This window comes from Camelus bactrianus, chromosome 14 (assembly GCF_048773025.1).
Source record: "Camelus bactrianus isolate YW-2024 breed Bactrian camel chromosome 14, ASM4877302v1, whole genome shotgun sequence".
Classification (NCBI taxonomy): Eukaryota; Metazoa; Chordata; class Mammalia; order Artiodactyla; family Camelidae; genus Camelus; species Camelus bactrianus.
Window position 1 is genome coordinate 1,392,696 of NC_133552.1, and position 26,328 is coordinate 1,419,023.

At 55.8% G+C, this 26,328-nt stretch overlaps 1 protein-coding gene across 4 annotated transcripts in view; it reads left to right on the forward strand.

Moving 5' to 3' along the window:
• The first annotated feature begins 2,332 nt into the window (after positions 1-2,332).
• Positions 2,333-26,328, forward strand: part of FGF9 (fibroblast growth factor 9) — a 48,946-nt gene continuing 24,950 nt past the window's right edge. For 2 of the 4 annotated variants that reach the window (XM_045514187.2, XM_010951577.3), the window contains exons 1-2: positions 2,333-3,414; positions 11,387-11,490. In XM_045514187.2, coding sequence (XP_045370143.1) covers positions 3,138-3,414; positions 11,387-11,490 — 381 coding nt within the window. In that variant the 5' untranslated portion in view covers positions 2,333-3,137. Of the gene's footprint in view, positions 3,415-4,634; positions 5,167-11,386; positions 11,491-26,328 lie in introns of those variants that run through there. The other 2 variants (XM_074377914.1, XM_074377915.1) reach the window with 2 other exon arrangements.

Here is a 26,328-nt window from a genome sequence, read left to right on the forward strand (position 1 = left end):
GTGCAACGAACGTAGGCACGGGCCTGGGCAGAGGAGCGCACGGCCATGGCGGGGCTGGGAGAGACCTTGAGAGGTCAGCCCTGGGCAGCGCGGTGAGTTCCCGAGAAACGTGATGTGACCAGTGAGAGGAAGGGCGCTGTGTCTATTACTCGAAGAGGAAAACTCGACCAAACAGAAGCAGGGAGAGTCACCTGATGGGCAAACTGAAGGGGCGAGGGAGCAGCACAAGCTTCCTGCGACTGGACTTAGGGCCGCAGAGGAAGCGTGGGCTGAAGCAACTGCAGCGGAAAAGAGCCGCCCCAGGAGACTGCTTCCAGCTGGGAAAGTGCTCCATCAGCTCCCCAGCCCGCCCTCCCACTGCTGCATCGCTTTTAAAGTGACAGTCACGGGGCTGCGGGATTCGGAAGCGGAAATGGTCTTCGCTCATTGGCTGACAGTCTAAATTCAGACCGAAAGAATGTGGTTGGAGACAGCTGGTGGGAATTGTCCCTGTCCTGTCTTCAGTGGGCATGTCCACGTGCAGCTCGTCTTCCCTTATAGAGCGTCTCCCTCGCTCCATCTCTCCCTCTGTCTGCCGGCCTGTCTTTCTTCATTAGGGTTTATAAAAAAGTAACCAACTCGGCGCTTTGTGCCCAAGTGGTCCAGGAACGCCCCTGCTTAGCCCAGCGCCGCTGGCTGCCTCCGTGATGAATGAGAGCTACTCGGGTGGTTTATGAGATGTGACACTTCCTCCCCAGCTTCTTGTATCTGCCACTGAGCAGTTAAGGTTAAAGCCCACCGTCGACGTGACTGCTGTAAATACCACGGGGCAGGGCCCTGGAGCTTCATAAACACGTAAGCAAGACGCACGGAGTTAGCCCCGGACGCCCAGTGACCCGGGACTGCGGCAAAGGGGTGTGGGAATGGAGACAGGGAGGACACCGCGCCCCTCTGCTTCCGCCCGGCCAGCGGAGCACGCCTTCCAGCTCGGGGGGCAGGGGCAGGTCGCTCCAGGTGGCCGGCACCTCCGGCGCCCGAGAAATCTGCAAATTCATTGCTCCTTCTCATCTTCCGGCTAAAGCCGTCCGTCCCGAGTAGGGCCAGCCCCGTCCTTGGCCGCCAGCCTTTAGCTGACCGCCGAGGAGGGTCCGACTTCTCCCCATAAAAAGGCTCCAGTTCCCTTTCCCAGCGCAGGGGTCTCGCTCGGCTTTCGACTTCGCCTCTTACTTGCACGTCCCGCGGTCTAGAGCGGTGCTCAGTCTCGGCAACTTTCTTCATCTCGCCCCGAGAGTCGGGCCGTTTCTAAGACAATGTGAACAAAGAGGCGCTGGGGGGAGCGGGCCGCGCGGGCGGGCTGTGGGCGAGCGTGGGGGCGCCGCGCTCCAGCCGGCCCCGCGGGGATCCGGCGCAGAGCGCGCCCTCAGCTCCCGGGCGGCTCGGGCGGCTCGGGCGGCTGGTTTCTTTGTCCTGGCTTCGGGCTGGGCGCGAAGGCCGCCGGCCGCGAATGGAACCCGGCGACCCCGGCTCGGGGCTCAGGCTTCCACGTGCGCCCCGCGGGCAGAGAAGGAAGCAGCGACTGAGGTCGCAGAAGACCCCCGCCCGGCTCCCCGGGTTAGTCGGCGGCTTCGGGCCGCGAGGGACACGGGAATCTTGCCTTTCGCGTCCCCGAGGGCGGGCCCGGCTCGCCCTTGGAGCGTGGTGTGGGGTAGGGGGAGCCCGGTGCGCGCGCTCCTGCACTCGGACTCTCCGCAGACGCGCGCGAGGCGAGCTCGGGGACCCAGGCGGTGCTCTGGCGCCCCCCAGCCGGCCGCACCGCGGGGCGGGAGCTAAACGCAGCGCCGGCCCGAGATGCCCAGAAAGCTCCGAACCAGACCGAGAGCGCGGCCACATCTGCTGGCGCACACCCCCATCTCACCTGCGGTACAGTCTGCGTCTGTGTGTCTGGAGGAGGAATGGGAGAGGAACTGCAGTGTCCGTTCAAGCTCATAAAATCAACCCCCTTCCCTCCAACTCTTAGCTAAGTTTTATTTCATAACGCAAAGCATCAGAGTCCAAGTGAAAACTAGTCTCCCACTTTGTCTGCACCTTCACCTACGCATCGAGCAAGGGTTCGGTTCCCAGCTTCGATTCTGCAGGAGAGCCGCAGTCCCCGAAGGCCCGGGGCTCCAGCCTCCCGCTCCCTTTGTGAGGCCCAGGCTCCTGGCGCCCCCGGTCCCGCGCTCGGGCACGCGGCGCAGGGCCTGCCGCAGCGCGGCGGGCGGGGCGGGCGCTAGGACCGCGGGGAGCGCGGGCGGCGCGGCGCTACCTTAAACCCAGCCCAATGCCGCTGCCTGCGCCACTCTGCGCGCCGCGGGGCTGCGCAGGAGGAGCGCTCGCCGGCCACCTCGCCCCGCGCCCGCGGCGACACCTGTTCGCGGCCGCCGGCGGCACGCGGGTCCCGCCGCGGCGCCCCTCGCTCCCGCCGCCGCCCGCCGCCAGCTCTAAGCCAATGGACGCCTGCCGAGGCCCTGGAGAATTCTGGATACCAGCTTTGGACGCCTAAAGTTTTCCCCTCTTTTTGTTTTATTATCATTATTCTCATTTTTGGAGGGGGGCCGGGGGGCAGATTAGTCGCCGCCACCAACGTGAGATCTTTTTTCTCCTTGAAGGATTCCTGCTGATGTCTGCAGAGTCGGTTAGAGTAAAAACGGCGCATGCCTTCCTGGAGTCAGGATCCGTAAATTCTGACGTAGCCCGTGCATCTCAAAAATCCCTATAATAACGCCTAGGCATTTAAGTTGCTATGGTCATTCTGATCTCGAACCAAATGGAGAAACTACGGATTTTTTTTCCTTACTACGGTCGGATGGGATGAAGACCTTCCTGCCTGCCGAGAGCTGGGGACCTGTCTGTAGAGATACATAGATATGTTTATCAGTATGTCAGTGTGTGAGTATAAAGTGGTGGTTTCTTAGACTATCCGTGGTTTGACCTTGAACCTGTGCCAGTGAAACAGCAGAGTACTTTTATTTATGCATTTAATGGATTGAAGAAAAGGACCTTGTTTCTCTCTCTGCAGCTGCAGTAAGGGAGGGGAGTTGGATATACCTCGCCTAGTATCTCCTGGGTTGGCACCAGCATTATTGTTTATCGCTGTGCTCCGAAAGCCGAATCTTCTGATGGCTCCCCTCGGTGAAGTTGGGAACTATTTCGGTGTGCAGGATGCGGTACCGTTTGGGAATGTGCCCGTGTTGCCGGTGGACAGCCCGGTTTTGTTAAGTGACCACCTGGGTCAGTCCGAAGCAGGGGGGCTTCCCAGGGGACCCGCAGTCACGGACTTGGATCATTTAAAGGGGATACTCAGGCGGAGGCAGCTGTACTGCAGGACTGGATTTCACTTAGAAATCTTCCCCAATGGTACTATCCAGGGAACCAGGAAAGACCACAGCCGATTTGGTAGGTATACCGTTAACCCTTTAGTGTCCGTGCCGGCATGTTTGGATTGTAACTACTTATAAGGTGGTGGCGGGGGTGGTGTGGTGCGGGAAGGGGTCTCTCTCTCTGTCTTGTCTGTGTCTGTGTCTGTCTTGCTAGCTAAAAAAAAAAAAAAAAAAAAAAAAAAGCCTCCGGAATTGCAGCTCTGCCGCTGGCACTGATGCGAATCTACATTGAAAGGCTTTTTTTTTTTTTTTTTAAAGGAAGGTTACGATTTATAAATATAACACAAGCCCCTAGTTCTTTCGCACCAGATACACGGGAAGATCAGGTTTAGGAAGTTTCTTTTGAATGGACTGATTCCACGAGTTTAAAGCTTTCATCATTAACTAACTGAGAACTTAAAAATGCGTTTTCGCAAAGGCAGTGGTTATCATATGTGCCCAACGAAGTTCTGGCCCCCTCCTTTTCCCCTCTAGTGAGTATACTGCTTGAACTGTAAACTAAGCATATCGCTCATCCCCACCGTGAGGGTCTGGAACCCTTTAGGCGAAGGTTGCTGATGTTCTGTTGGGAAGAGGACTGAAGCCGTATTTTAGACTTCCGAGCTCGGGAAGGGGCAGAGACACGGCGTGGTGGTGGTGGTGGGGGGATGACTCGGGAAGGGGCAGGGCGCTCACCAGGGGCGTAAGTCCTTCCAGCCATCAAGTTATTCCCCGGCCCTGTAATTTCCATAGTGTGCAGCCCCGTGTGGGTGTCCTGGGTGGCCCTGGTGTGAGTGTGTGCGCTCGTGCAAAAGCGGCGAGCTACTTTTAAAGGGCATTCCGAGGATTTCATTTCCCGAGGAGGGTACTTGTGACTCAGCATTGAAGGCTGCAGACCCGAGAGCTGGTGACTGTCCCCTCAAATGCCAGCACACGCGTGCCTGCTGGGCCACCCTGAGCCCAAAAGCAGCGAGTCAGCGAGCACAGTTTGGGGGTGGGGGCGACTCGGGTTTTCCCCTTACTTGCAAAAAAAAAAAAAAAAAAAAAAAAAAAAAAAAAAAAAGCCAGTGTGGGCAACCAGGCTGTTGGTAGGAGTTAACTTACGAGTGAACCCACCTGACAACACTTAAACTAGGTCGTAAAAGCAAAGTCCTGTGGTGATTTCTCTTCCTCATGCTTTAACGCCAGACGTTGAACAGGATCTAAACTATCTGTGTAGGTTCGTGGGCTGGAGACGATGTCGGAGGTGAGGAGGATTCGGGCCTGAGATGGGGCTGGTCCCGGATGCACGAGCTCCGGGATTTTTTGCCCGAACGGAACCTGCTAGTGTGAATGGCTCTGGCAGCCTCTCCTCCCCGCTTTACAGTTTTCAGTTACAGAAATGTAACTCCCGGAGGAGTGGAGGCAGCTCTGGCCGCTGCACAGCGAAGACGAAACTTTGCTAAAGTGCTTTCTCCCAGGCTGCGGCCGAGCCGAGCGCTGCGCTCCAGAACCTCGGGCGGCCGGGGCGGGCGGCGTGGGCGGCCGGGTGCGCCGCGCCCAGCCGGGTCCCCCGCGCGCCGGCCGGCAGGTGCCACTCGGCTGCCCGGGCCCCGCGGCGCACTCGGCGGCCGCCGGCCAGCTCCGCGCGGTCCTAGACGCGCTCGGGTTCCGCAGCTTGCCCCCGCCCCGCTCGCCCTCCGCTGCGGGGACTGCCGTGTCCTAGGCGCCCGGCCGGCTGGCGCGCTCCGGCCGCGTTTGGGGGTCGGGCTCTTTTTGCCCACGCTCCGTCCCTTCGCGCGCGCTGCGTGTGAGTGCGGGTCCGGCTGGGCCGCCGCCCGGGCAGCGGGGTCGCGCGCGGGGTGGGAGCTGCCGGAGGCGCGCGCGGCGGGGGAGTTGGCGGTGGGGCTGAAGCCCCTGAGCCCCGTCCTGTCTCGGACCCCTCTCCCTCCTTCGAAGCTCACAGCCGGGTCTCGGGAGCGGTGGGCTCGCGGCGCCGGAGGTGGGTCGGGCCAGCCGGCAGGGCCAGAGCCGCGGGGAAGGGAGGGGGACAAAGGGCGGCGCAGGCGGCGGGGGCCGCGTGCCATTGTTACCGCTCCCGAGCGGAGCCCGCCACCCCTCTCTGCGCCCTGCGAGGCCGGCCTCCCGGCCCGTGGAGCCCGCGGTGGGCGCCCGAGTGCGGCCGGCAGCCTCGTGTGCGGAGCAGCCGAGCCCCGTCCTCGCGAGCGCCGGAGACCCGCGCAGCAAGATAGGGAGGCCCCGGGAGGCTCCGGTTAGGCTCCTCCAACCCCCACCCCACCCCACTCTCCATCCCCAGTCCCCACCCCGACTGTGGGCTTTTTTTTTTTTTTTTTTTTAACGCAGTCACCTTTCGGGTAGGACGTTTGCTACAAGCAACCGAGTCATCAGGAATCCGGTGACTCTGCCGCGGGAACAGCGAGGAACTAGGGTGGATGGAGGGAACTGGGGGCCGGTGGGGGCGCAGGAGAGAGGCGTGCTCTGGGGTCAGCCGACAAGGACGCTGGCACAGAGGCTGAACAGAGACCATAAAACAAAAACCCGGCCTCGGCACCCCCCACCCCCAATCCCGGAGGTGACACGTCCTCTCCTTGTCCGCCTGGCGCAGTCGGCGGGCTGGTAGGGGCAGTGCTGGGTGGGAGGCCGGGCAGCGGAAGCCCCGGCCCGGGTTGGGGTCGGGGGGGCCCATCCGGAGCTCGGGGGGTCGGCCAGGAGAGGGCAGCGGGGGAGGGGCGCGCCCGGCGCTCGCCGCGCCCTCACCGGGGTTTGGATGCGGCTGAGTGGGTGGTGTGCGCAGTGGGGGCGGGGAAGGAGGGAGAGGCAGGAGGCTTATTTCAGTCTTCCATCCGGTGGCAGAGAGAAGCGCCCCCGGGGTGACAGCAGTGCCGCGGTCTCCCGCTGCGGCAGGTCCCAATATTAGCAACCTCTGCAGCGCTGCGCGGCCGAGCCTCCCACCCTCGCTCCCAGCCCCGCCCCGAGGCTCCTGGAAGCTGCGGGCGGGCGCTAGGACCCGGCTCGGGGCGGGCGCGGGGCTGCGGCCATCACACCTGGGGCTCCCGCCCCGCCCCCGCCCCGCCCCCGCCAGCCTCACCTTGGGCCCTCCCCCTCCCTGCCTGCGCCCCCTCCTCACCCGCCGCGTTCTGGGGACGCTGTGACCCCCACTTTCTCTTCCGAGTCTCTGGAAAAGGGTAGCCGTGGGTAGGAGGCGAGGTGGGTTTGCACCTCGATTAAAATAGAAGGTGCATTTTCTACCTGAAATGGAACTGAGGAAGGAAACGTGCTGGAGAGAGTCTGCCACCCCCTGCAGCCGCAGGTGACTGCACCGCTGCTAGCGTGGCGGTGACACTGCAGCGGCAGTGCGGGTGTGGGGGCGGGGGGCGGCTCACCGCTGTCCCAGCAGGAGCTGCGCGGTGACAACTTAGGTGGGACCGAGAGGGCGCCCTTTGTTTCCCTTTGGGGCGCTGGTGGGGGGTGAAGCTGGCGGGGGGGGGGGAAGCTAGAACTGTCTCTGGCTGACGGGCCCAGGGAGCCAGACGTTCGCTTCCTAATTCTTTAAAGCACTTGCTAGACGGGAAAAGTGAGCAGAAAATCAGTTGAGGAAATGGTAACGTGCAAGAATCATAACCAGGGAGCGCTGGGCCTGGTCCGCTACTTCACTCGGCGCCAGGCGGCCCCTGCGGGCTGACCCTGGTCTGGCGGGAAGATGGCTGCTTCCCGCGGCGGGGCCTTCTGGCCTGATGGAAGGCCGCCTCGGCTGGACCGGGCGCTCGCGCCCGCCGGGGCTGCCCTCGGAGGGTCAGGTGGAGTTGTACTGGAGGGGAGAGCGGTGTTAAACAGCACGGTAGACAAAAGGGGGTTAAAAATCTTATTTGTAGGGCTTTGCACTTGAAACAATTGTGTTCTGTGTATCTGGCTCTTCAACATCTCACCAAGGGGAAGAGCCTGTTTAAGGAGCTCTTTTCAGGATTGGTCCAGATCTCAAAAATCAGCAGGGTCATGACTCCCATTCAGTTCGTCATTTCCCACAGAAACTCTGGGGTTTGCTCCAGCTCCTGCAGACTCGGCCTTGCTGGGATTCGGGCTCCGAGATGATTGGTTTGGCAGCCCTAGTGCGGGGCTCTCTGGGTGAGCTCTGTAGGGAGGGGTTAATCTACTTTCGAAAGCCTTGTGTCCTGCCTCGCTCCAGTCTGCACCGTGCTTGTCCTTGAAGAATGCGGCTCTGCTGAGGGTGGGGGCTTTCAGGCTGAGGGTTGTTTACCGTGGGCCGGAGCTGAGCAGCTTCTGCCCACACCCCCTTCCCAGCCGGCCTCGAGACGAGGCCCGATACAGAGGGGCTCTAGGGGGCTGGGCCTGCTTTGGGTTAATGGGCCATGTGGACAGAGCCCTGGGCGCTAATACCTGGTGAGTCTGGAGCGAGGATGACGGCCTATTTTGGTCATTTTCCTGAAGTGGTCCCAGGAACTGACCTGGCGTCTTGTGGCCCACAGATGACCTTGGACCCCATCAGACCCCATCAGACCCCCTGGGGCGCAGTGAGTGCATCCTCACTGGAGCTGGCGCTGCTGTGCAGGGGAGTAGCCGAGTGCCACTGGTCACTGACCGCACGCTTCCCCGGTCCCTCCGGCTCTGCCGGTTGCTGTGCCCTTCTGAACTGAGGATGTCCAGGTGTGTCTGGTGCACCCAGGTACACCGGGCACAGCCCCCATCCCGCCCTTTCTTCCTTCTTCCTCTCCTGTGGCTCGTGACACAGTTAACTGTTTCTGCACGGAAGACCTCTCCTGGGCTCTTACCAAGCCAGTGCCCCTCGGTCCTGCACACTCAGGTGAATAGCCAGCATGGGGCCTGGCCGTCCTCTGCTCAGTGCAGCTGGAAGCATTTGCTTGGCACCAGCTCAGGCCCAGAGAGAGGTCAGGGGACCTGACTGAGCTTACAGAGTTCACTGTGGACAGGATGGGCCAGGAATGATAACGATTCCAGTCTGGTGGGGTGCAGTCTGGTGGCCAGGTCTCTCCAGCCATGCAGCTTTGGTGCTCCAGTGGGGAGATGGCTGTGGCTCAGAATTTGAAGTTCTCCTTGCCCTCGGTCGTGAGGTGACTTCAGGAGAGCTGGGGCTGTTCTTTGGAGGGCTCTGCTTCTCAAGGAGCTGCGTGATCCGGTCAGTGCTTTGAGCTGGTGAACTCTTTTCCACCTGGTGTCCCTAAACAGGCAGTTCCTTCTCACGTGGAGAGCCCCTTGGAGCCTCGTCTCTGCTGTTAATACTTTCAGGCAGCTGCTCTGACTCCCTTCCCCAAGCCTGCGTGCGCTGCCCCTGGGCACTGACCATGCCCAGAACGCCTGCCCTGACTGCATTCTCCCCGTTGTTACTGTGTCTGTGTGCTGACGTGGCCTCCCTCCCACTAGCTGGTAAGCGCTTTGAGGGCGTGGGCTAGCTCATATCCATCTTCACATGCTCCACAGATGGCCTGGCGCTTGGATTACGGTAGTCATTCAATAGTTTGTTGATTGAATGAGTCAGGGCATATTAATTACAGCTCTCTTGTTGATGCCAGGAAGAGGAAACAAGACAGATATCTTAATACTTTCATTTCCAAAATGTCTAACCATAATTTCAGAACTCAAGTCCTTTAACAAAAAAGCTCTGTGCACATAAACAGTGTGCTAATAGTCTGCATGCACAGACCTTCCCAGGCTCTGTCTGAGGAGGGCATGTTCCTTCAGCTCACCTGTTCTTCGCTTCCTCTGCGGCATCTAGTCCTGAGCACTGGGTCCGTGGAGTCTCCTCTCGGGCACATCTTCCAGTCACTAGAAAGGGCCTAACTCTGTGAAGATGGTGCAGAAATCACGGATGGGTGAGGAGTGGTAACACGCACATCATCATACGGGTCTAGGCTCTGGAGTCTGATTGCTTGGTGGCAAGTTATTTAGCGTCCTCGAAGCTTGGTGTCCCCACGTGTCAGCTGGAGGTGAGCCTCTTGGAATGCCCAGAGTTGTTCCAAAGGTTGAGTGAGAGTCCGTCTCACTGGGCGCAGCCTGGATGCTCCAGGACTCCAGCTGTTCCAATGGTCCTTGTGGTTGCTACACCCCCGACGTCCTGTGGACCAGCCGGCCAGATGGATTTTTGAGGTCACACACTTACTTCTTGTTGGGCCTGATGGGCAAAGTTGGTTAATATTCGGTATTAGTCCCTCAGTGCTGCCTCACGTTTAGGGAAAACAGATTATCAGATGCTCTCTTAGAAGGTGCCAGTATCTTTTAGTTTTATGACTTCCCTTTTATTGACATGGTGTATTACGTGGATCAGATGCAAAGGGGCAAAATGTTTTCATTTTACAATGAAAATCAGACATGAATGAATTCCTTGCGCTGTTTCAGGATAATGATGATCTGAGCAGAGGCGTGTTCGCATGTTCTCATGCATGCAGCTGCTACAGTAGTAGAACGCCACCGTTTAAAGCATTTTTAATCATAAGAGTTAGACGTGGTACGTTGAAATAAAATGGTGCGTCAGGAAGGGAGAGCATCTCACAGGAACTGACTCTTGTGGGAACAGTGCCTTATTGTCTTCCTTTTTGCTGTGTGAGGTGGGGCTGCCTGGAAGGAACTAGCTTATTTCAGATGTATCTGCCACTAGCGACTCACAGGTCATTGGATCCAAAACATAATTTGTAATTTCTCTTTATATTTTTCCATACACTGTTCCACACTCTGTTAAATACTTTCGCAGGTCCAGAGAGATATTCTGCAGACTGTAAACACAAAATATTTGTTGCCTTTTGGGCTTATAAAAGACTCAGGACTACCAGTTTGTAAGCACTCTCTTTGTGCCTCACCTTAGAGCACTCGCTTTATTAGATTTATGTACTTCATGCCTTCATTTGACTGCAGCACAATCTGATTTGCGAGAGTTGCAAAATTAGTTGTTTAAAAAATCCATGTAAGTGCTTTTTTATTAGTCACATGAGACTGACTGTAGCACAATGTTGTCCTTAGTTTTTTTTTCTAAACTCTTAAATGTAAGTAAGGTTTTTAATATTTGGAGATATTTTGAAAGCAGCTCAATATTTGGTATGCGTTGATGCAAGGTCTACACAGAGTGTAGCGCTGTGTGAGGAAACAGAAAATGACTGAGCGTGAGGGGTGTGAGCGGCGTCCCCGGTAAACCGTTGGGTAGTCGTGTTAAAGCAACAGAGCACTTGTAGAAATTGATGCTGCTGCGGTGTGACCATAAAATTCTGGATTTATGCTCAGCTTAGGTATTGTTATTCTTGGGGAGGTAAGCAAGGCAGGAAAGGAAATAAGAAAAGATCATCATGTTGCCTTGATTCTGGGGTACAGCATTCCATGCCTGCTTGAAATCAGGAGCATTTGTGGAACTGGCGTGTTTTTTCAGACTGTTGTGTTATCTTGATTGCTTAGCTGTCCCTCTGAGGCTTGGGTAAGTACAGCAAAAATACTTTGTTGAAGCAGAAAGATTTGGGATGTGTGAAGACTTCTCAGTTTTCCAGACGGAGCTCCGCGCAGTTAGGCGGGAGAGAGCTGGATGATTTCGGCGGAAGTCAGACAGGTCATCAGTAGCACCCCTACTCTCATTTTGAGAGTCAGGACCCTTCACTGAACAGAATTCTTTCCCCCTCAATCCATGCCCACATCCAGACACCCAGGTTCACATTTTTAAAGTGGAGTAAGGTTTTGCTTACGTTGCGCGCTTTCAGGTTAATTGGAATTCGGACATTGGTTTAGCTGACCTACCCCTTCTTCGCGTCTCTGTGTCAGGACTAGCTTTGTTTATTCTTAAAGTGTTTTGTGTATTATGTGTCGTGTCGCTCGGTGTTTTGTACCATTACTACGAGGCAGGGCTTGGTCGGACACCCGACTCCTTTGGCAGCGGTTGTAAGAGAAAGCGCTTCCTGCGCGAGCCGAGTGAGCGGACATCCTCTCAGACGCCCCCCGGGTGCTGAGGCGGGGAGACGCTCCTGCTCTGACCTGCCTCCCCTCTGCTCTTGGTCTCGCAGGCATCCTGGAGTTCATCAGCATAGCGGTGGGCCTGGTCAGCATTCGAGGCGTGGACAGTGGACTCTACCTCGGCATGAACGAGAAGGGGGAGCTGTACGGATCAGTAAGTACCGCGGGGCCGCGGCTGTCTCCCTGGGGCGGCACCTTCTCTAGGTTATAAATAGCTGGAAACGAAACCGTGTTGGGAAGGCGAGTGTGCGTTTCCACTTTTGGGGGAAACCATTTCATTTTTACTGATTGATGATCAGCCCTGGACCGTCACTCGACCAAGTTTCTAAGAAGATGCTTTATTTCTCTGCCAAACCATTTTCATTATCAAGTAAATAAAAAAATTCACAACTGTGAAAAATCCCATCTTCTTGCATTGAATGGGAGTTATTTTTGAAATGAATTGAAATTACCTTTTCCCAAGCTTTGCCAAGCATTGTGATTAAAACTAGAAATAGACCACGCAGTGAGCATAAACCTTTTCTCTGAGCCACAGAAGATTTTCATTATGTAGAGAGAGACGGGAGATGGAAATTACTGTCAGAGATTCTTGTGTGTGAATAAGAGTATAAAAATGTAATCATTGTTTGCAAGTATTATGAGTGTCTTTTTTTCCTTGTCCCCTGGGTTAGAAGCTCCTTGGGGGAGGCGGGGTGGGGGTACTGATTGTAGCCTGCCAGGTCTGGGCCCTGTTCTGGGGGCTGGGGGACAGCAAGGATGCGACAGAGCCCCCCATCTGCTTTGAGAGGAGGGGGCCGACTGGACATTTTTGTATCTCTTTACTCAACAGTTTCTAAAACACAGGGCGTGGTAGGAACTTGGTATGTTTTTGCTGAAGGTATGAGTATGAATGATAGGTCGTCAGTCACCATATCCTAACTTGAGTTTTTAGCAAAAGATTTGTAGTGAAATCACCCTCTGTTTTTCATTTCCATTATTGGTGGTCAAGTGGGAATTTTCTCCATGCGTCCAACATGAGAACTTTGGTTAGAATCTACAAAAAGTTGACAATTACAAGAAGCTTGGAATGGGAGAAGTTCTGGAGTCGTCTGTTGTCAGAAGTGAAGGGCACTGTCACCGTAGAAGCTGGAGACATTTTTTCTAGACACACTCTTTTCCTATCCATGTACCGGCAAACACGGACGTGTGCGCGCGCGCGGGCTGGAAGTCACAGCGACCTTTCACTCAGGACTCCGGGGCCTGAGTGGTGGCCTGTGTTGTCTGGATGTAGCTCTCACCATTTTTGGTCACACAAGGATGGTTTTCCTGCCTTGGTGAAATCTGAATGTACATTGGTTGATTTTGTTAGATATTTGTCTTCTTAAAAAAGTGCTTCCTTGAGAGAATACGTTATTTTAAGATATGTTTTTAAGCATAGGGTGGAGTTTAGCTTTTTACAGAGTTCTTGGTTTAGATGAAGTTGTCTCCTTCCTAAACGATCTCTGTTGACACTTTCGAGTGTGAAGGGACAAAGTATCAGGACTTGTAGGTTTTAAACCGTGGCGCGATGTCCTCCGCGTCAGCCCTCGCCTGCTTCCTCGCCTCTCAGGGTGCAGCATGTCGGGCCGTGAGCCCCGGAGAGCGCTGGCCGTGCTCGGGCACAGTCTGCCCTTCGGTGGGTGGAAGGGCTGTGGTTCTGCACAGTGGGCTTCAGGTGTTTTTGAATATGGATCTCAGCACTGCCTGCTAAATTATTTGAAAATTGTACATATGAAATGTGGTTCGTGTATGCTGTTATTTTAGGAAACACATATTAAAGGTTTGTAAAGGAAGCGAGGAGTGAGTTGTCACAGACAGAGGCCCTCGTGCCGGAGGAAAGATGGGACACTTGGTGTCCGGCGGGGCCTCAGCCCGGTGCTCGGGCTCAGTGGTCGGCTGAGCCTGGACCCCGTTGGGTGCCTCCCGGGGATGCTGGCCCCTTCGTCTCCCTGCCTCCTCCTCGGCGGCCCCCACTGGGGGCAGGGCCAGGGCTGAGGGGTCCCTGACTGTAGACCAGGTGAGGCCCAGTCCCGCCTGGGGTGGTGGCCGGGTGGCTGGAGAAGCCGGTCTGGGCGTGTTTCTGAGAGGCCCAGCTGTGCGCTCACGTTTATCGTGCATCCCAGCTGCGAGCGAGGAGGTGGGGCTCGGCCCCGGGGAGCCCAGCAAAGGCAGGACAGGCTCTTGGTCCTCTAGGCCCAAGAAACGCATCGGTCCCTTCTCGCCTGAAGGGTGTCCTCAGCTTGGAAGCTGTGGTTGGAAAGTGACCAGGAGTGTTTTCCATCTGTCATTTCCTTTGTGGAGAAAGGTCTTCAGTGGCTTCTCTGCCCCCAGCGTCTCCTGTCTCCAGCCCCCGGCCGCACTGCCAGGAGGCCCCCCCGCCCCAGACGCGAGCCAGGACCCCTTCAGGCCCTGCCTCTGGCCCCGCCTGCCCTTGGCTTGGTCCAGCGCTCTCCCCAGTCCGCGCGGCCTAGATCTGCTTTGCTGGAATCAGCTTTCGTCCTCCTCGTCTGATGTGCGCAGTGGTCAGGGGGCCCCTCTGGCCGGCCACCCCTCCCTCCTAGACCGGAGGGGACAACTTTCTTTAAGATTCTGTGAGAGCTGCGCTTCTCAGGCAAGACCCTCACCCCACCCCTGACTTGAACCCCAGTTTCCGGTTAGCGTTGCTGGTGATTTCCTTGGGCCCCAGTGAAGCTGTTCGCATTTCCATCACACGCGCGTCCCCGGGGACTCACGGTGTGGTCGGCTGTGTGTTCCCTGATGTGTCGAAGGGCGCAGCTGGCAGGCTTCTTTGTGGTGTTGCCCACATGTGGCGAGGGCCGTGCACATGCTGGGTGTTCGGTGAGCCCTCGTGGGGCTGCTGTGACCCTGACGTGGTGCTGATGCACACGCTTCATCGGGCCCCAGGAGTGCCCTGGCCATGGCTGACGTGCGCGGCTGCGCGTCCTTAGGGCTCTGCTGGAGGGAGGAAGCCCTCTCTGCCGTTGCGTGCTGGCTTGGACTGGGACGTGTCCTCCTGGGTGGGTGGGGGGCGGGTCTCCCCCCGGGGGTGTGGCTGGGGCTGGACAGGAAGATGGTGTGGCAGGCCTGGCGGGTGAGGGCGGGTACCAGCATCAGGAGACAGGTTGCTCCTTCTGTCCCTGCCTCCTCCTTCCCACCTGTGAAGCGAGAGCTGGACGAGGTGTCCGGACCATCCTGTCCTACTCTGCATCTCCGGAACCTGTGGTTTGGATTTTCCCAGCTGCACTCTCGAGTCCTGTCTTCCTGGCCCACGATGCTCTCTGTGTGCCCAGGTGTCCGTGATAGGGTCTCTGTGCCTCCCTTGCTTGGAGCCGCTGGCCTGGGTGGCCCCGGTCTGGGCCTCGTGCAGGTGCGGGGGTGCTGGAGCTGAGACCTGGCTCTCTGGGCCCAGCAGTCACACTTCCCGCAGGCTCAGGGTTGTCGTGCCTGGTGTGGCCGGACCCCAGGTGAGGCGGGGAGAAGGGCAGAAAGACAAAGGCAGCGGCTCTGGTGTTAAATACCCTGGAACCCGTAGCTGGAAGAGCTCCCGGGGAAGCTCAGAAAAGTGGAGAAGGTTTGCGTCTAAACACTGGGGAACCTTGAAAAGACGGATCTCACTTGGAAAGAAGGTAAGCAGAGATTTGGGGAGGTCGCCGCCACTTTTATAAAGCGAACAAACGTGTCCGTGTAGCCAGAGCTGGTGTGAAATGCATTCGGGATTATTCGTCTTCCATCTGTGTAGTTCTTTTGTTTCCAGTTTACATTAGGTTTAGCTGTAAGATGTCGGAGGTGGATGGGGTAATATTTCTTCAAAAAATGTGTAGAATTCCGATATCCCAGCAGATTGTGGAAACAGGAAAAACCGTATGGCTGATGTGGCTCATGAGATGGTTTAAGGAAAACTCAGATGATTCTAACCCCGGGGTGGAGACTGGTTACTGTGCTTCTGTTAATTCATCTGTGCAGCCGGTCATTCATTTGCTTATTCATTCACTAGCATTTCTCTCTACTGTGCCTAGAATTGCGCTGAGTGCATAACAATGCAACTAATCTCTCAAAATCTCATGGGAAAAATGTACTTATGAATGAATAATTCAGTGTGCGATGCACTATATTAGAGGAGTCACAGGTGTCTTGGGCGTCCAGAAGCGTGTTTAAATAACTGCCTGGGGAAATGGGGCGGCGGCACGTAACTGGGTCTTGAGGGATGCATAGGAGTCTCAGGAAAGGGAGGGCAGACGGGGAAGGGCCACATGAGCTTTTGAGCATAGAGATGAGAATACCCTGCCTGGGTGAAGCTTAGAGAGGCCGTTAGGTCTCACACGCACGCACACGAGTGTGTACTGGGCAGAGGACCACAGCGTGAGAGTATTAGTTTTCACTTGTCACTTTTGTTCTTGTCAGAGAGACTGGAAGTAAGGCTCAGTTGCTTTGAGGGTCTTAATCTAAATTATCTGAGTATTGTCAAGACACTTCCGAGTGTTCTGTAATAAATCTCTCTTTAAAAAAGGATGCCACAAAGAATTAATCTCTTTCAGGAAGCCTGCATTTAGTGAGAGACATTTGGCCTTTTCATTAACAAAGTTCAGCGCAATCACTAAAATTGTAATGACAGAGGAAGGTCAGCGTGGGGCCTGTAAGCAAGGTGACAAGGCCGGCACACGGACTTCTGCCTTGTGTCCCTCTCAGCACTTGCTTTATTCTGTCCAGAGTTTTCATTCCTGTTGGTCTTTCCCACTGGATTAAGGGGTGAGTCTCTGTCTTACAGCCTTTCTGGTCCCCGGGGCCCCTGGCACGCGTCACGTGCAGTGGGCGCAGGGGGTCTGTGGGAGGGTTGCGCGTCAGTGGCGCTGCCTGGAGTGCAGCTGCCCCCTGGGCGTGCTGTGCTCCCGCGGGCGTCACCTCATCTGGCTGTCAGGGCTGAAGGGAGGGGTGGGCTGCCTTCTCCAGGCCTGGCGCTCGTGGGTGGCAGAGCGTGGACGCGGACCCGCGCTCGGGGCCCAGCCACCATCCTGACCGATGCTGGTCACACAGGCGTGGGCCTCTGGTTTGCTGCTTATGTTTCCAGAGGCACAACTGGTCCTGAGTTGTGTGAGTCCCTGTCGTCAGTGGCCAGGGTGTGATGGCTTTGGACTGAGTTTCCAGCACACAGAAACCTAAACAAGCCGGAGACGCTAGGTGGGGCAGTGGTGTCTCCGGCGTGGGGGGCCCTCGGGGTGCTTCTGTGGTGCGGGGTGGAGGTGGGGGGCTGTCCCCGAATGAAGGAGGTATCCACTGCATGAGAGGCCAAGGGCAGTGTCCCTGACACTTGGGACCCCATTTCACTTGCACTGTTTTCATTATGTTACCTGAATATGTATAAACGTAGACCCCTTACTCCTCTGTGGCAACTGCAACTCACACCATATTTATATGAAAGCTCACACTGGACGGTGAGACCAGTAGCATCTGAAGTGGCTCAGCTGACCTGATGTGATGGAGGATATCACCTGACTGGGCCAGTTTTGTCTGAGCTCCGCACATCTGTTCCTCAGGGCACCTGGGGGAGGGCAGCCTCCCCCCAGGTCTTCTGTGTCATCTGGTCTTCACTGACCTTCCAAGTGTGTCTCCTCCTCCTCCCGTCAGCCCTGGTGGCAAAAGTTGCACCACTTAGCACAGAAGGTGACGCTAAACACAGGGACACTCTTGGGTGCTCATCTGGAGGGTCTAGAATGGCCTGAAAATGATCCCTTTACTTTTTCATGAAATGAAGCAGCAGCAAAATGCTCTCTCAGGAAGCCGCTGCCCCAGGTGGGTCCTTGTCTTCCGGGATCTGCGGAGCCAGTTTGAGGAGGCACGTCCTGTGCGTGGAGCCTGCAAACAGTGTGATTCCTGCAAAGGACATGAAAAGGGTCATTTGTTCAGTGATCTGCTTGATGGCGGGTGTGCTGTGGAAGTGGGTGGTTTTAAACGGACCCTCTGGGCTGCAGAGCTCTGCCTTCCATGGCATGTGTACGTGGCCAGTTTTCAAAGGATCAGGTAGTGATTCTTTGATGGGAGGAGGGCAGGACCTTGGAAGAGCATCTCCCGTATTAGCCGATTTAGTTGAGAGCATCCTTGCTTTAGAGGTGAGGAGAGTGAGTTCGGTGGCTTAGTGACTTGCTCAAGGTCACATGGATAATACGTGACAAGTTACAGTTTGAACGTAGGCAAATTAGTAAACCTTGTCTGGTATGTATGCATAAAAATGGCCACCCGTTTTTTGTGACTAAAAAATATATTTTTTTAACCAGAAATAATGATGTATTTGAGCAAGATCCTAGCATCCCCTTCACAGATAGGATTTTGCAAGTTTTTCTTTCTAGTTTTTGTTTAGTGGTCCATTTGTTTCCTTAGCATCTAGATTCCTGGTCGTTCATTAATGGAAAGTTGTCTTGTAAAAAAATGTATCCACTTACTTATTTATTTAATTTTAGTTCAGTTTATGTTGTTGAGCAGGGCAGCTGCCTTTACTGATGGGCGGAGGTGTGTGTGAAACCGTGTGCCAGTGGTGGCAGGAGTCACAGGACCCTGGTCTGGAGGGTTCACGGGCTTTGGGAAGCCCACTGCTTGGTGGACGCGTCTGGGAGGAGAGGTGGGAGGGATGGTTCCGGGCACCAGGGGATGGGCCTGGGGTGGTCCTTCTCAGGCTCCAGAGTCCCAGAGCAGAACCTTCCTCTGGTCCGTGCTCCGTGTCCTCTTTTCAGAGTGGATGGTGGGTGGCAGACCCGGGGCCTGTCTCTTAGGCGGTTTTGACGCAGAGCTTCCTGCTTTGTGTAAGTGCTCCTAGACTTGACGCTGTCGGATGGCCCGCCATCCCTGCCAACACTGGGACCCCCCGCCCCACACACTCACCTGTGATTGTACCCTCTGCCGACACGTGCACTGAATGTAGCAGGTGCTGGAAGTCCAGTGAGCCCCCGCGATTCGCAGGCGCTGTGTCTGCAGGTTTGTCCACTTGCTAGGATGTGTGTGTGACCCTGCAATCATGTTACTCTCCCTGTCCCTGCACAGGGAGGAGCCGCATCTCGGGAGGGCAGTTCCTGGCTGAGGCCCCGCGCTGCCCCTGACTTCAGCTCACACCCAACAGGTGTACCTTTCTGGGGTCTGTTCCATGCCATGTTTCCTACGTTTTTGTGCTTTTTTGGGTTTTGGGTGATTTTGCTGATTAAGATGCCCCCCGGGGCCCAGTGCTGAGTGTCTGAGACACATGCCTCAGACGAGCCTCGGTCAGGCCTGAGTCACAGAACGGCTGATGCCCCACGTGTGCTGTGAGTGAGTTGACAGGATTAACTTCAGCAGAATCACACATAAAACAAAACTGCATGTGGATTGTTTGACCAAAACGTTGTGACCAGAGGCTGGCAGGAACCCAGCCTCCTGTCCCCTGAGTTCAGTGCCCCTGGTCCAGGGTCCGGCGACTGCAGAACTTACACCTGCAGGTGGCACTTCCTCCTGGGGGTGACCTTGGGGCCGGTTCAGGAAGAGCTGGCATCTTGCGGGGCGGGTCAGATATGCAAACCAAGAATGATGCTTTGGTGTGATAGAGGTTATAACAGAGTCGTTTACAGAAGGGTGGAGGGGGGCTGAATTCTCAGGGTGGGGAAGACGCCGGGATGCTTCACAGGGGAGGAGGAGGAAGGTAAGCAGGTGCTCCCGGGAGAGGAGAAGCCGGTGTGAAAGAGGCTTCCGGGCTGCGGGGTTTGGAGACGTGGCTGCTGGAGGTACCCTGACTCTGTTATCCCCGCTCCCCCTTCCTGTCTCTGCATCTCCCAGCTGCTTGGAGGGTCCCCCACTGTCATTATCACTTGCTGCTCGGGGGACGGTGCCGCTCTGTGTCCTGGCCCGGCAGGTGCCCTTGAGCCTCACAGAGAGCCCCCCTCCTTCCCGGGGCAGCCTCACTGCATCCTGGCTGCCTCGCCACTCCCACCTCCCCTGCCAGGACTGACTTGTCCGTGTGTCTGTCTGCTGACCTGGGGGGCCTTGGCAGCATCCTCCAAGGCGGCTGAGAAGTGTGTGCACCTTCCCTCCACCCCGAGGCTCCCCCAGGGCTCCAGGGTCATGGCGTGAAGTGGGAGGCGCGCAGGAGCCCTGTGGATGCGTCAGGCCCTGGTGGGCCCCTGGCCCCTGCCCGCCCTCGCTGCTGATTTCCGCCAAGATCTCCACTGCAGTTTGCTTCCCCGTGGCGCGGAAGTGCCCAGGGCTCAGTGCAGAGCTCTGAGACCGGGCTGCCGAGGCCACGCCAAGGGCGCCCTCCCCCGGGCAGGGGGGCGGCGCTGACCGTGGGCACACACCGGCCCCCCCCCCCCACTGTTTTCCACGCGAATCGCTGCATCTCAGGTAGTTGTCTTTGGGTTGGCTTGTCCTCTTTCTCTCCCGGTCTTTTGAGTTGATTTCCAGTTGGCTGTGTTTTGACGGGAGGTCAGGTCTGGACTTGTACCCTGAAAAGTTTGAACTTGGACCCCGGCGGAGCCACGAGGGTCAGAGGGGCCGGTGTCCAGGGTGCCCTTCTTCAAGGACGAGGGTGGCTGTGGTGGACCTGCCGTTCTGCTCAACCTGGATTCTCCCTACTGCACGGAGATGCACGGAAATGGTGTTTCTTGCAAGTTTGAAATCTGAAATTAAGATTTAGGACATAGTCTCGGAAAGTAAACATTTTCCTTCAGATCAAACCATGGCACCCGTTGACTTCAACTTTAACACTAACGGTAAAGCTTCGCTTGTTAAGGTTAGTTTTATATGCCTTATCCTCAAATGCGGCCCGTTTTTTACCCACCTAAGTAAATTAAATTTGGATTTCCTTTATTAAGGACGTAACTTACTTTGTGATGGTGATGATGGTTTTAATGCTTCAATGCTAGTGAGCTCACTGGGCTGTGGTGGCACCCGGAATTGGTTTTTCAGGGGGAGGCAAGGTTTGAAGAAGGCCCGTGTTGGCGGAGGAGCGGGTTTCCTGGGAACAGGATGACTCGCTGGCGGTATTGGCTCTGACTGGTCCTGGAAGGAGGTGGTGGGCTCTGGTGGGAGGGGCCCTGGGAGAATGGACGGTCCCCGAGGCAGGTGCGGCAACACCGGTCACCGTCCACCTGCCTGGGGCCCTTTCTCCATCTCAGGTGGGGCCAGGAGGAGGGGTCTGGGCGATGGAGCGCAGCTGGAGCTGGAGTCGGGTCCTGAGGGAACGGAGGGCACTGGGGACGGCTGCATCCCCTGGGGGTTTCACGTGGGGTTTCTCGGGGAGTCTAGGGGCCGGGGTGTCTGAGAGACTCAGGGTCCTGGGCCCTCTCTGCGGTGAGCCCTTTTCTCTGCCCCCTGCCCACGTCCGACTTCCCCCTTGGCCCTGGGCACCACGTGACCGTGAGAACTTTTTCTTTTCCTGCGGGATTTTGGTTCTTCTCCCAAGTAAGCTCCCTGTGGGCAGGTCCTGATGTGGGCTTCATTGGTCCAGCGAATCTTTGATGTGCATTTTAAGTGGTCCCTGAATCACCTGCTTCTCTTGTCAGATAATCGTTGGTCGCTGAGCCAGGTTCACTGAGGCCGCAGCGCCGGGGGTCGGCGACCTCAACGCCAGGAAGTGGTGGCGAGACCCCTCCAGGAGGGGCCGTCCTGAGGGTCTCCCCGGGGGGAAGGAGGGGCCCCTGGCACCCAAGAAGGGTCTTCTCCCCTGTCCTTCTTTCTTCCCTGAAACAGCAGGGAAGCTTGGATTTCTGGAAGCTCCCTTAGCTCTGCGTCTGTGCAGGGGCGGCCGGTACCGCACACTCGGCTGGTTCCTTCCCGCGCCTTCCAGAGACACTGCCGTTTCTTCCTCCATTTCCTGCTCCTTGTGCCCTTCCAGAGTCTTCGTGGGTAGTTCTGTCCACATTCGATGTTCCAAGGCCGAATCGTTAGAATCTTAGGCTGAGAGAGACCCCAGGCTTCCCTTAGTCCAAGCCCCTCGCTTTACGGGGCAGGAAACTGAGGCCCAGGAGGGCTAGTCCACCGGGTGTGTGTGTGTCTGGAGGGCTGCCACTCCTTCACCGAAGGAGATGCTGTGCAGCTTTCAGCCTCTCAGAAGCCGCCTCTGGGCTCTCACATCATCGTGCTTGTTAATCTCTCAGTGTCTCCAATTTTGTTTCTCCAGACCAAGGCCTGGGTTTAACCCCCTCTGTGTATCATAGGAGATCGTCGGTACGTCCTTCCCTTTCGGCTCTGTCCCCTTGGACGACTGTTGCGGAGACAAGGTGGCCGGGCTCTGCGGTGTCCTGAACAGCAGGGGCGTTTCCCTGCTTCCAGCCCTCAGCCCGGCAGCCCCTCCTCCCCGCCCTGTCACCCTGCTTTCGGTTTACACGTAGGGTGGCACTTGGACTGAAGCGTTTTTTCAGCTCTTGCGAATCTTCGACGTGCATTTTAAGTGGTCCCTGAACCGCCTGCTTCTCTTGTCGCATAATCGTCTGTGACAAGGAATGTCAGTGTGATTCCTTTTTAACGTGGTGTTCTAGGAGCCTGAAGGAAACTTCATGACCTTCTCTTGGCAGAAGAGCTGAGTGGCGTTGTCTGCACGTGGGCACAAGCGGGATGTTTCGCGGTTGGCTGCGCTCCACGGACGCGGGTGCGCGGCGCCGGGCTCGCCAAGCGGACGCTGTCCCCCCGGGGCGGCCGCCGCGTGGCCTGGTCTGTCCCGCCGCGCGTGGGGGCACGAGGCTGGGGGGCGCGGCGTAGACGATGTGGGTGTGAACCCCCAGGGCCACCCGGGCCCTGGCCTCCGAGCCGCCGAGGCCTAAGCGAGCGGCCTGCAGAGGGCGCTGTGCGTGGGTTTCGGTGGGCGGGAGCGGGGCGGCGGCGGGTTCCTCGTCTCCGGTGCGCTTGGTGCCACCCACTTGCTTCGTTTTGTTGACCTTGACCGGACGTGGCGGGGTCTGCTGCCCCGCAGCCCCGTGGCCGCCCGATGGCCGGGGTCGTGGGTGCGGAAGCAGGGCGCTGGGGTGCCGGGCTTTGAAGAGGTTTTGGGAAGTGGGGCTCGGGGGGGGGGGCGGCGCGGAGGGCAGGAGGGGCGCGGTGGGCGCTGGGCCTCCGGTGGGACGCGGCCGCCCCTGCGTGAGGACTCGCCCTGCTTCGGGGAACGGTCCTGGGCCGTGCAGCCGCCACCCCGGCCTTCGCAGCAGCGCCCGCGGAGACCGCGCCGCCGCGCTGCTCACGAGGAAGAGCGCACGCGTGTGGGCAGCCGGGGGGCGTGAGCGGCGGCACAGAACCGGCGATCGGGTCCGGTCACTGGAGGGGTGCGGAAGCCGCTATCAGGCCGGTTTCTGAGTAGTCGCTGACCTTGGGGCTCGCGGTTGTGAGTTTATGCGGGTGGTTTAAGCAACCCGTCGGCCTGAACACGTGCAACCATTTGGACAGCTGGTTGAAGCCACACCGTATGCTTATATGTGTAAAAGCAGAAATCACGTTTTAAAGTAGCAGCATGGTGTAAGTCTATGTTTTCAATGAGAACTCTTGAATCTCAGATTTTGAAAACTTCTGATTTCAGTTTTTCAGTGGGTACCAGTATGAATTGGGCATAATAATGTCCATGTGGGTTACACATTTTCCGATTGTCAGATACTTAAAATTAGTGTCTGTATGAGTTTATGTCTTGTAACATTCCTTAAACATTCTCTAGGGCACACCGTAATTTTCACGTTATTATCTCATACTTTGGCTTTAATAGGATTGGTAAAAGTTTTGAAGTTTTAATTTCAGTTTTTCCCACTGTTCAGAATTTGATGATATAAAATGAAAAGAGGTTTCCATAGTTGCTAACATTCACCAGATTTTGTTCCTAAGCATGGGCCTTAGTAGACTTTTGAATTAAATCCACATTCTCCACCCAAGCCTAGTGACATAATCCAACAGTTCAAAGATAGGTATGCCATAAACAGCTATAGTTAAATAATCTAAAAAAAAATTAAAACATGGAAATACAATAAAACAAGAATTGATCACTTTATAGTGGAATACTCTATAAACTGTCTGCATTGGAAACATGTGGTGAGTTTTAAAACATCTGATTTCTATAATTCTAAAGTGTGTAGTTTATTTGAAGGCACAAACTTTTTTTTCTCCTCTGCAAATGTATATAAGAATAGAGGTTAATATATTTTTTTGCTGTTTTGATTTGTATTCATTTACTTATTTTTAATTTAGAGAAATCACTTTGGAGTACAAATACATAACATAAATATATTCACCTCGACTAAATATTTTATCATTAGGTACTGAAGTCTGACCATAAAGAGATTAATGCTGTAAATCTTGCTACTTTTTGTCTAAAACAGAAATCACATGTTACCGTAAACTCAAATAATAAGCAGAAATTTTTTAAAACCATATGCGTGGTATAGAAAGGTATCCGGGTCTTTAATTTTTATGGTCATTTAAATTAAAAAAAATTCTTTTTAAGGCAAGCAGGCTCATCTGAGCGGCCTTGTACTGCTTGTGTGATAATTACAGGAGCTGAACTGTACTTGCGGTTTTGCAATGTCATGTCTGCACAGCCTCATCTAACTAGTTAGCCGAATCATCCAGCCCTCCCGTGAGGGAGCTGACTAAACTCTTAACCATCACAGAAACTTCTGTCTGTGGATTACAGTGTTTTGCGTGGAACAATTCACTTTATCTTCCGAGTTGCCTAGAAAGTTACATTGTGTGTGTAGACGATGTTACAGTCGCCTTCTGGGGAAGTGGAGCCGCCTTTGCAGAGCAGTGGAAAGGCTAGTTCACCTTCTTACCCGACTCACCTTTTTTTTAAGGGATTTTTCGTAAACTGACAGTATCCCCCAAGACACGTAAAGTCAGAATCTTCTCTTCAGTATTGGAAATAGATTGCGTGTCAGTCTCAGAACGCAGCGTCCTTCCCGCTGTGGTTTTGTGCGTCCTCTGTTTTCTTTTCACCTCCACCTGTTCCTCCTGCAAAATGAATGGTGTTTATAAGGAACCACCTTTTGAGGTTGGGAAGAAAGGTGGCGTGTGGCTTAGAGTGAGTGTGTCACACCTGACTCCAGCCTGGCCGGGAGCCCTGGCCCTTGAGGGGGCTTCAGATACCCCAGCCCAGGGCCTGGGGGAGCCCCGCTGAGTGAGCAGTGGGAGACTGCAGGTGGCCGGGCTCTGAGGCACGGGGGCTCCTGGGGGCGCCCTGCTCTGGTGCCCCTGTCACCACAGGACATGGACCTGCGGCCGACACTTCACTTCCGGGCCTCGCTGTCCGGCCTATTTTCCAGGGAAGGTGGCGCTGGCTGTTTGCTAAGCTTTGCTCCAGTGTGAGAGGGTCCCAGGCGAACGGTGTCCACACTGAGGTGCTTCCATGTCTGGGCTGTTGTCGACAGTGCTGCTGTGGACACTGGGGTGCACATGTGTCTTCGAATGGCATTATTTTATTCCTTTTTATGACTCAGTAGTATTCCATTATAGGTGCGTGTGCGTGTGCGTGTGTGTGTGTGTGTGTGTATTATACACCACATCTTCTTTATCCAGTCACTGCTGATGGACATTTAGGCTGTTTGCATGTCTTAGCTGCTGTGAACATTGGGGTGTACGTGTTTTTTTGAATTAGTTTCCTTCGGATATATGCCCAGGAGTGGGATTGCTGGACATTTGGTAAGTCTACTTCTTAGCTTTTTGAGGACTCTCCATGCTGTTGTCCGTAGCAGCTGCACCAGACCGCGTTCCCACCAGCAGCGTGGGAGGGCTTCCTTTCCTCCACAGCCTCTCCAGCCCTTCTCCTTTGTGCACTTTTTAATGAAGGCCGTTCTGACTGGTGTGAGGTGATGCCTCACTGTAGTTCTGACGTTCATTTCTCTGATAACTAGCCATGTTGAGCACTTTGTCATGTGCCTCTTGGCCCCTTGTAGAGAGAGACTCATAGTTGGAGGAAACAGTGCCTGCGGGCACCACGGGCATCCTGGGCCCTGGGTCTCCCACTGCGCACCTGTCTTGGGGCCGGATCCCTGACCTGCTCTGCAGGTGAGGTCACCGAGCAGCAGCCGACCACGAAGCTGGATGCATGGCCTGTGGCCCCAAAGCCGCGTCCTTCCCGGGGTGCAGGCCAGCTGCTCCTGCAGAGACCCAGGGACGCCTTGCCCAGTTTTTTAAATAAAAGGTCTGTCAGGTAATGTGATTTCCTGCTGAGAAAAAGAAAGCTTAATTTGAATCAGTTGCTCATTTACTTTGTGGAACCAAAGGCTCAGTATAGAATTCAATATGTGGGCCCATTTTACTGAGTGGAAAATAAACGAACATAGATCTGTTTAGAAAATGTACTTGATCACCGCAGACTCAAACCAGGCATTTTAAGCCAGGAATAATCTTGTCTGTGAGGGGAATATTTATTACACAGAGGGGAGTAAAGACTTAAAGAGCTGTTAACACACTATTCTTACTTTGTTTCATTTTAATGGCGATGGGAGAGAAGTCCCGTCCAGCCTGGCCTCCCCTGTGGCAGGCGTGGAGGAGCGGAGGGCGGACAGGAGGGGCCTCTCTGCTGTGCCCCGTCCTGCTCCACAGGGAAGAAGAGCTCCCCTCACCCAGAACGGGGGTCGGGAGCGGTCCGGGTGGGGAGCCCAGGGCCATGCACCCCGCGCTCGCTCTGTCCCTGCAAACCCGGCCTCAGTGGCCACAGTGTCCCCATCGTTCTGTCTCGCTGGTGCTTTTTGTTTTTCTTTTTCACTTTCCCCTGTTTCAGCTCACCTGCCAAAGACAGTCCAATGAGATAATATTTTGTCACAGGCCCATGCGGAGCTTTCTGGTGACCCAGAAGATCACCGACCGGCGGGGCAGGTCCTGTGCCCCCGGGTGGTGTAAGCCCCCAGGGCACTGAAGAGCCAGTGGGGGAGCCACTCACAGTGCCTTGGTCTCAACATCCCCACCTCCGCGGCCCCGTGTGTCCACACAGTCGGAGGTGATGGGTTCACCCAGCTGGTGTCTGCGAATCGGTGCCCGATTGTGTTCC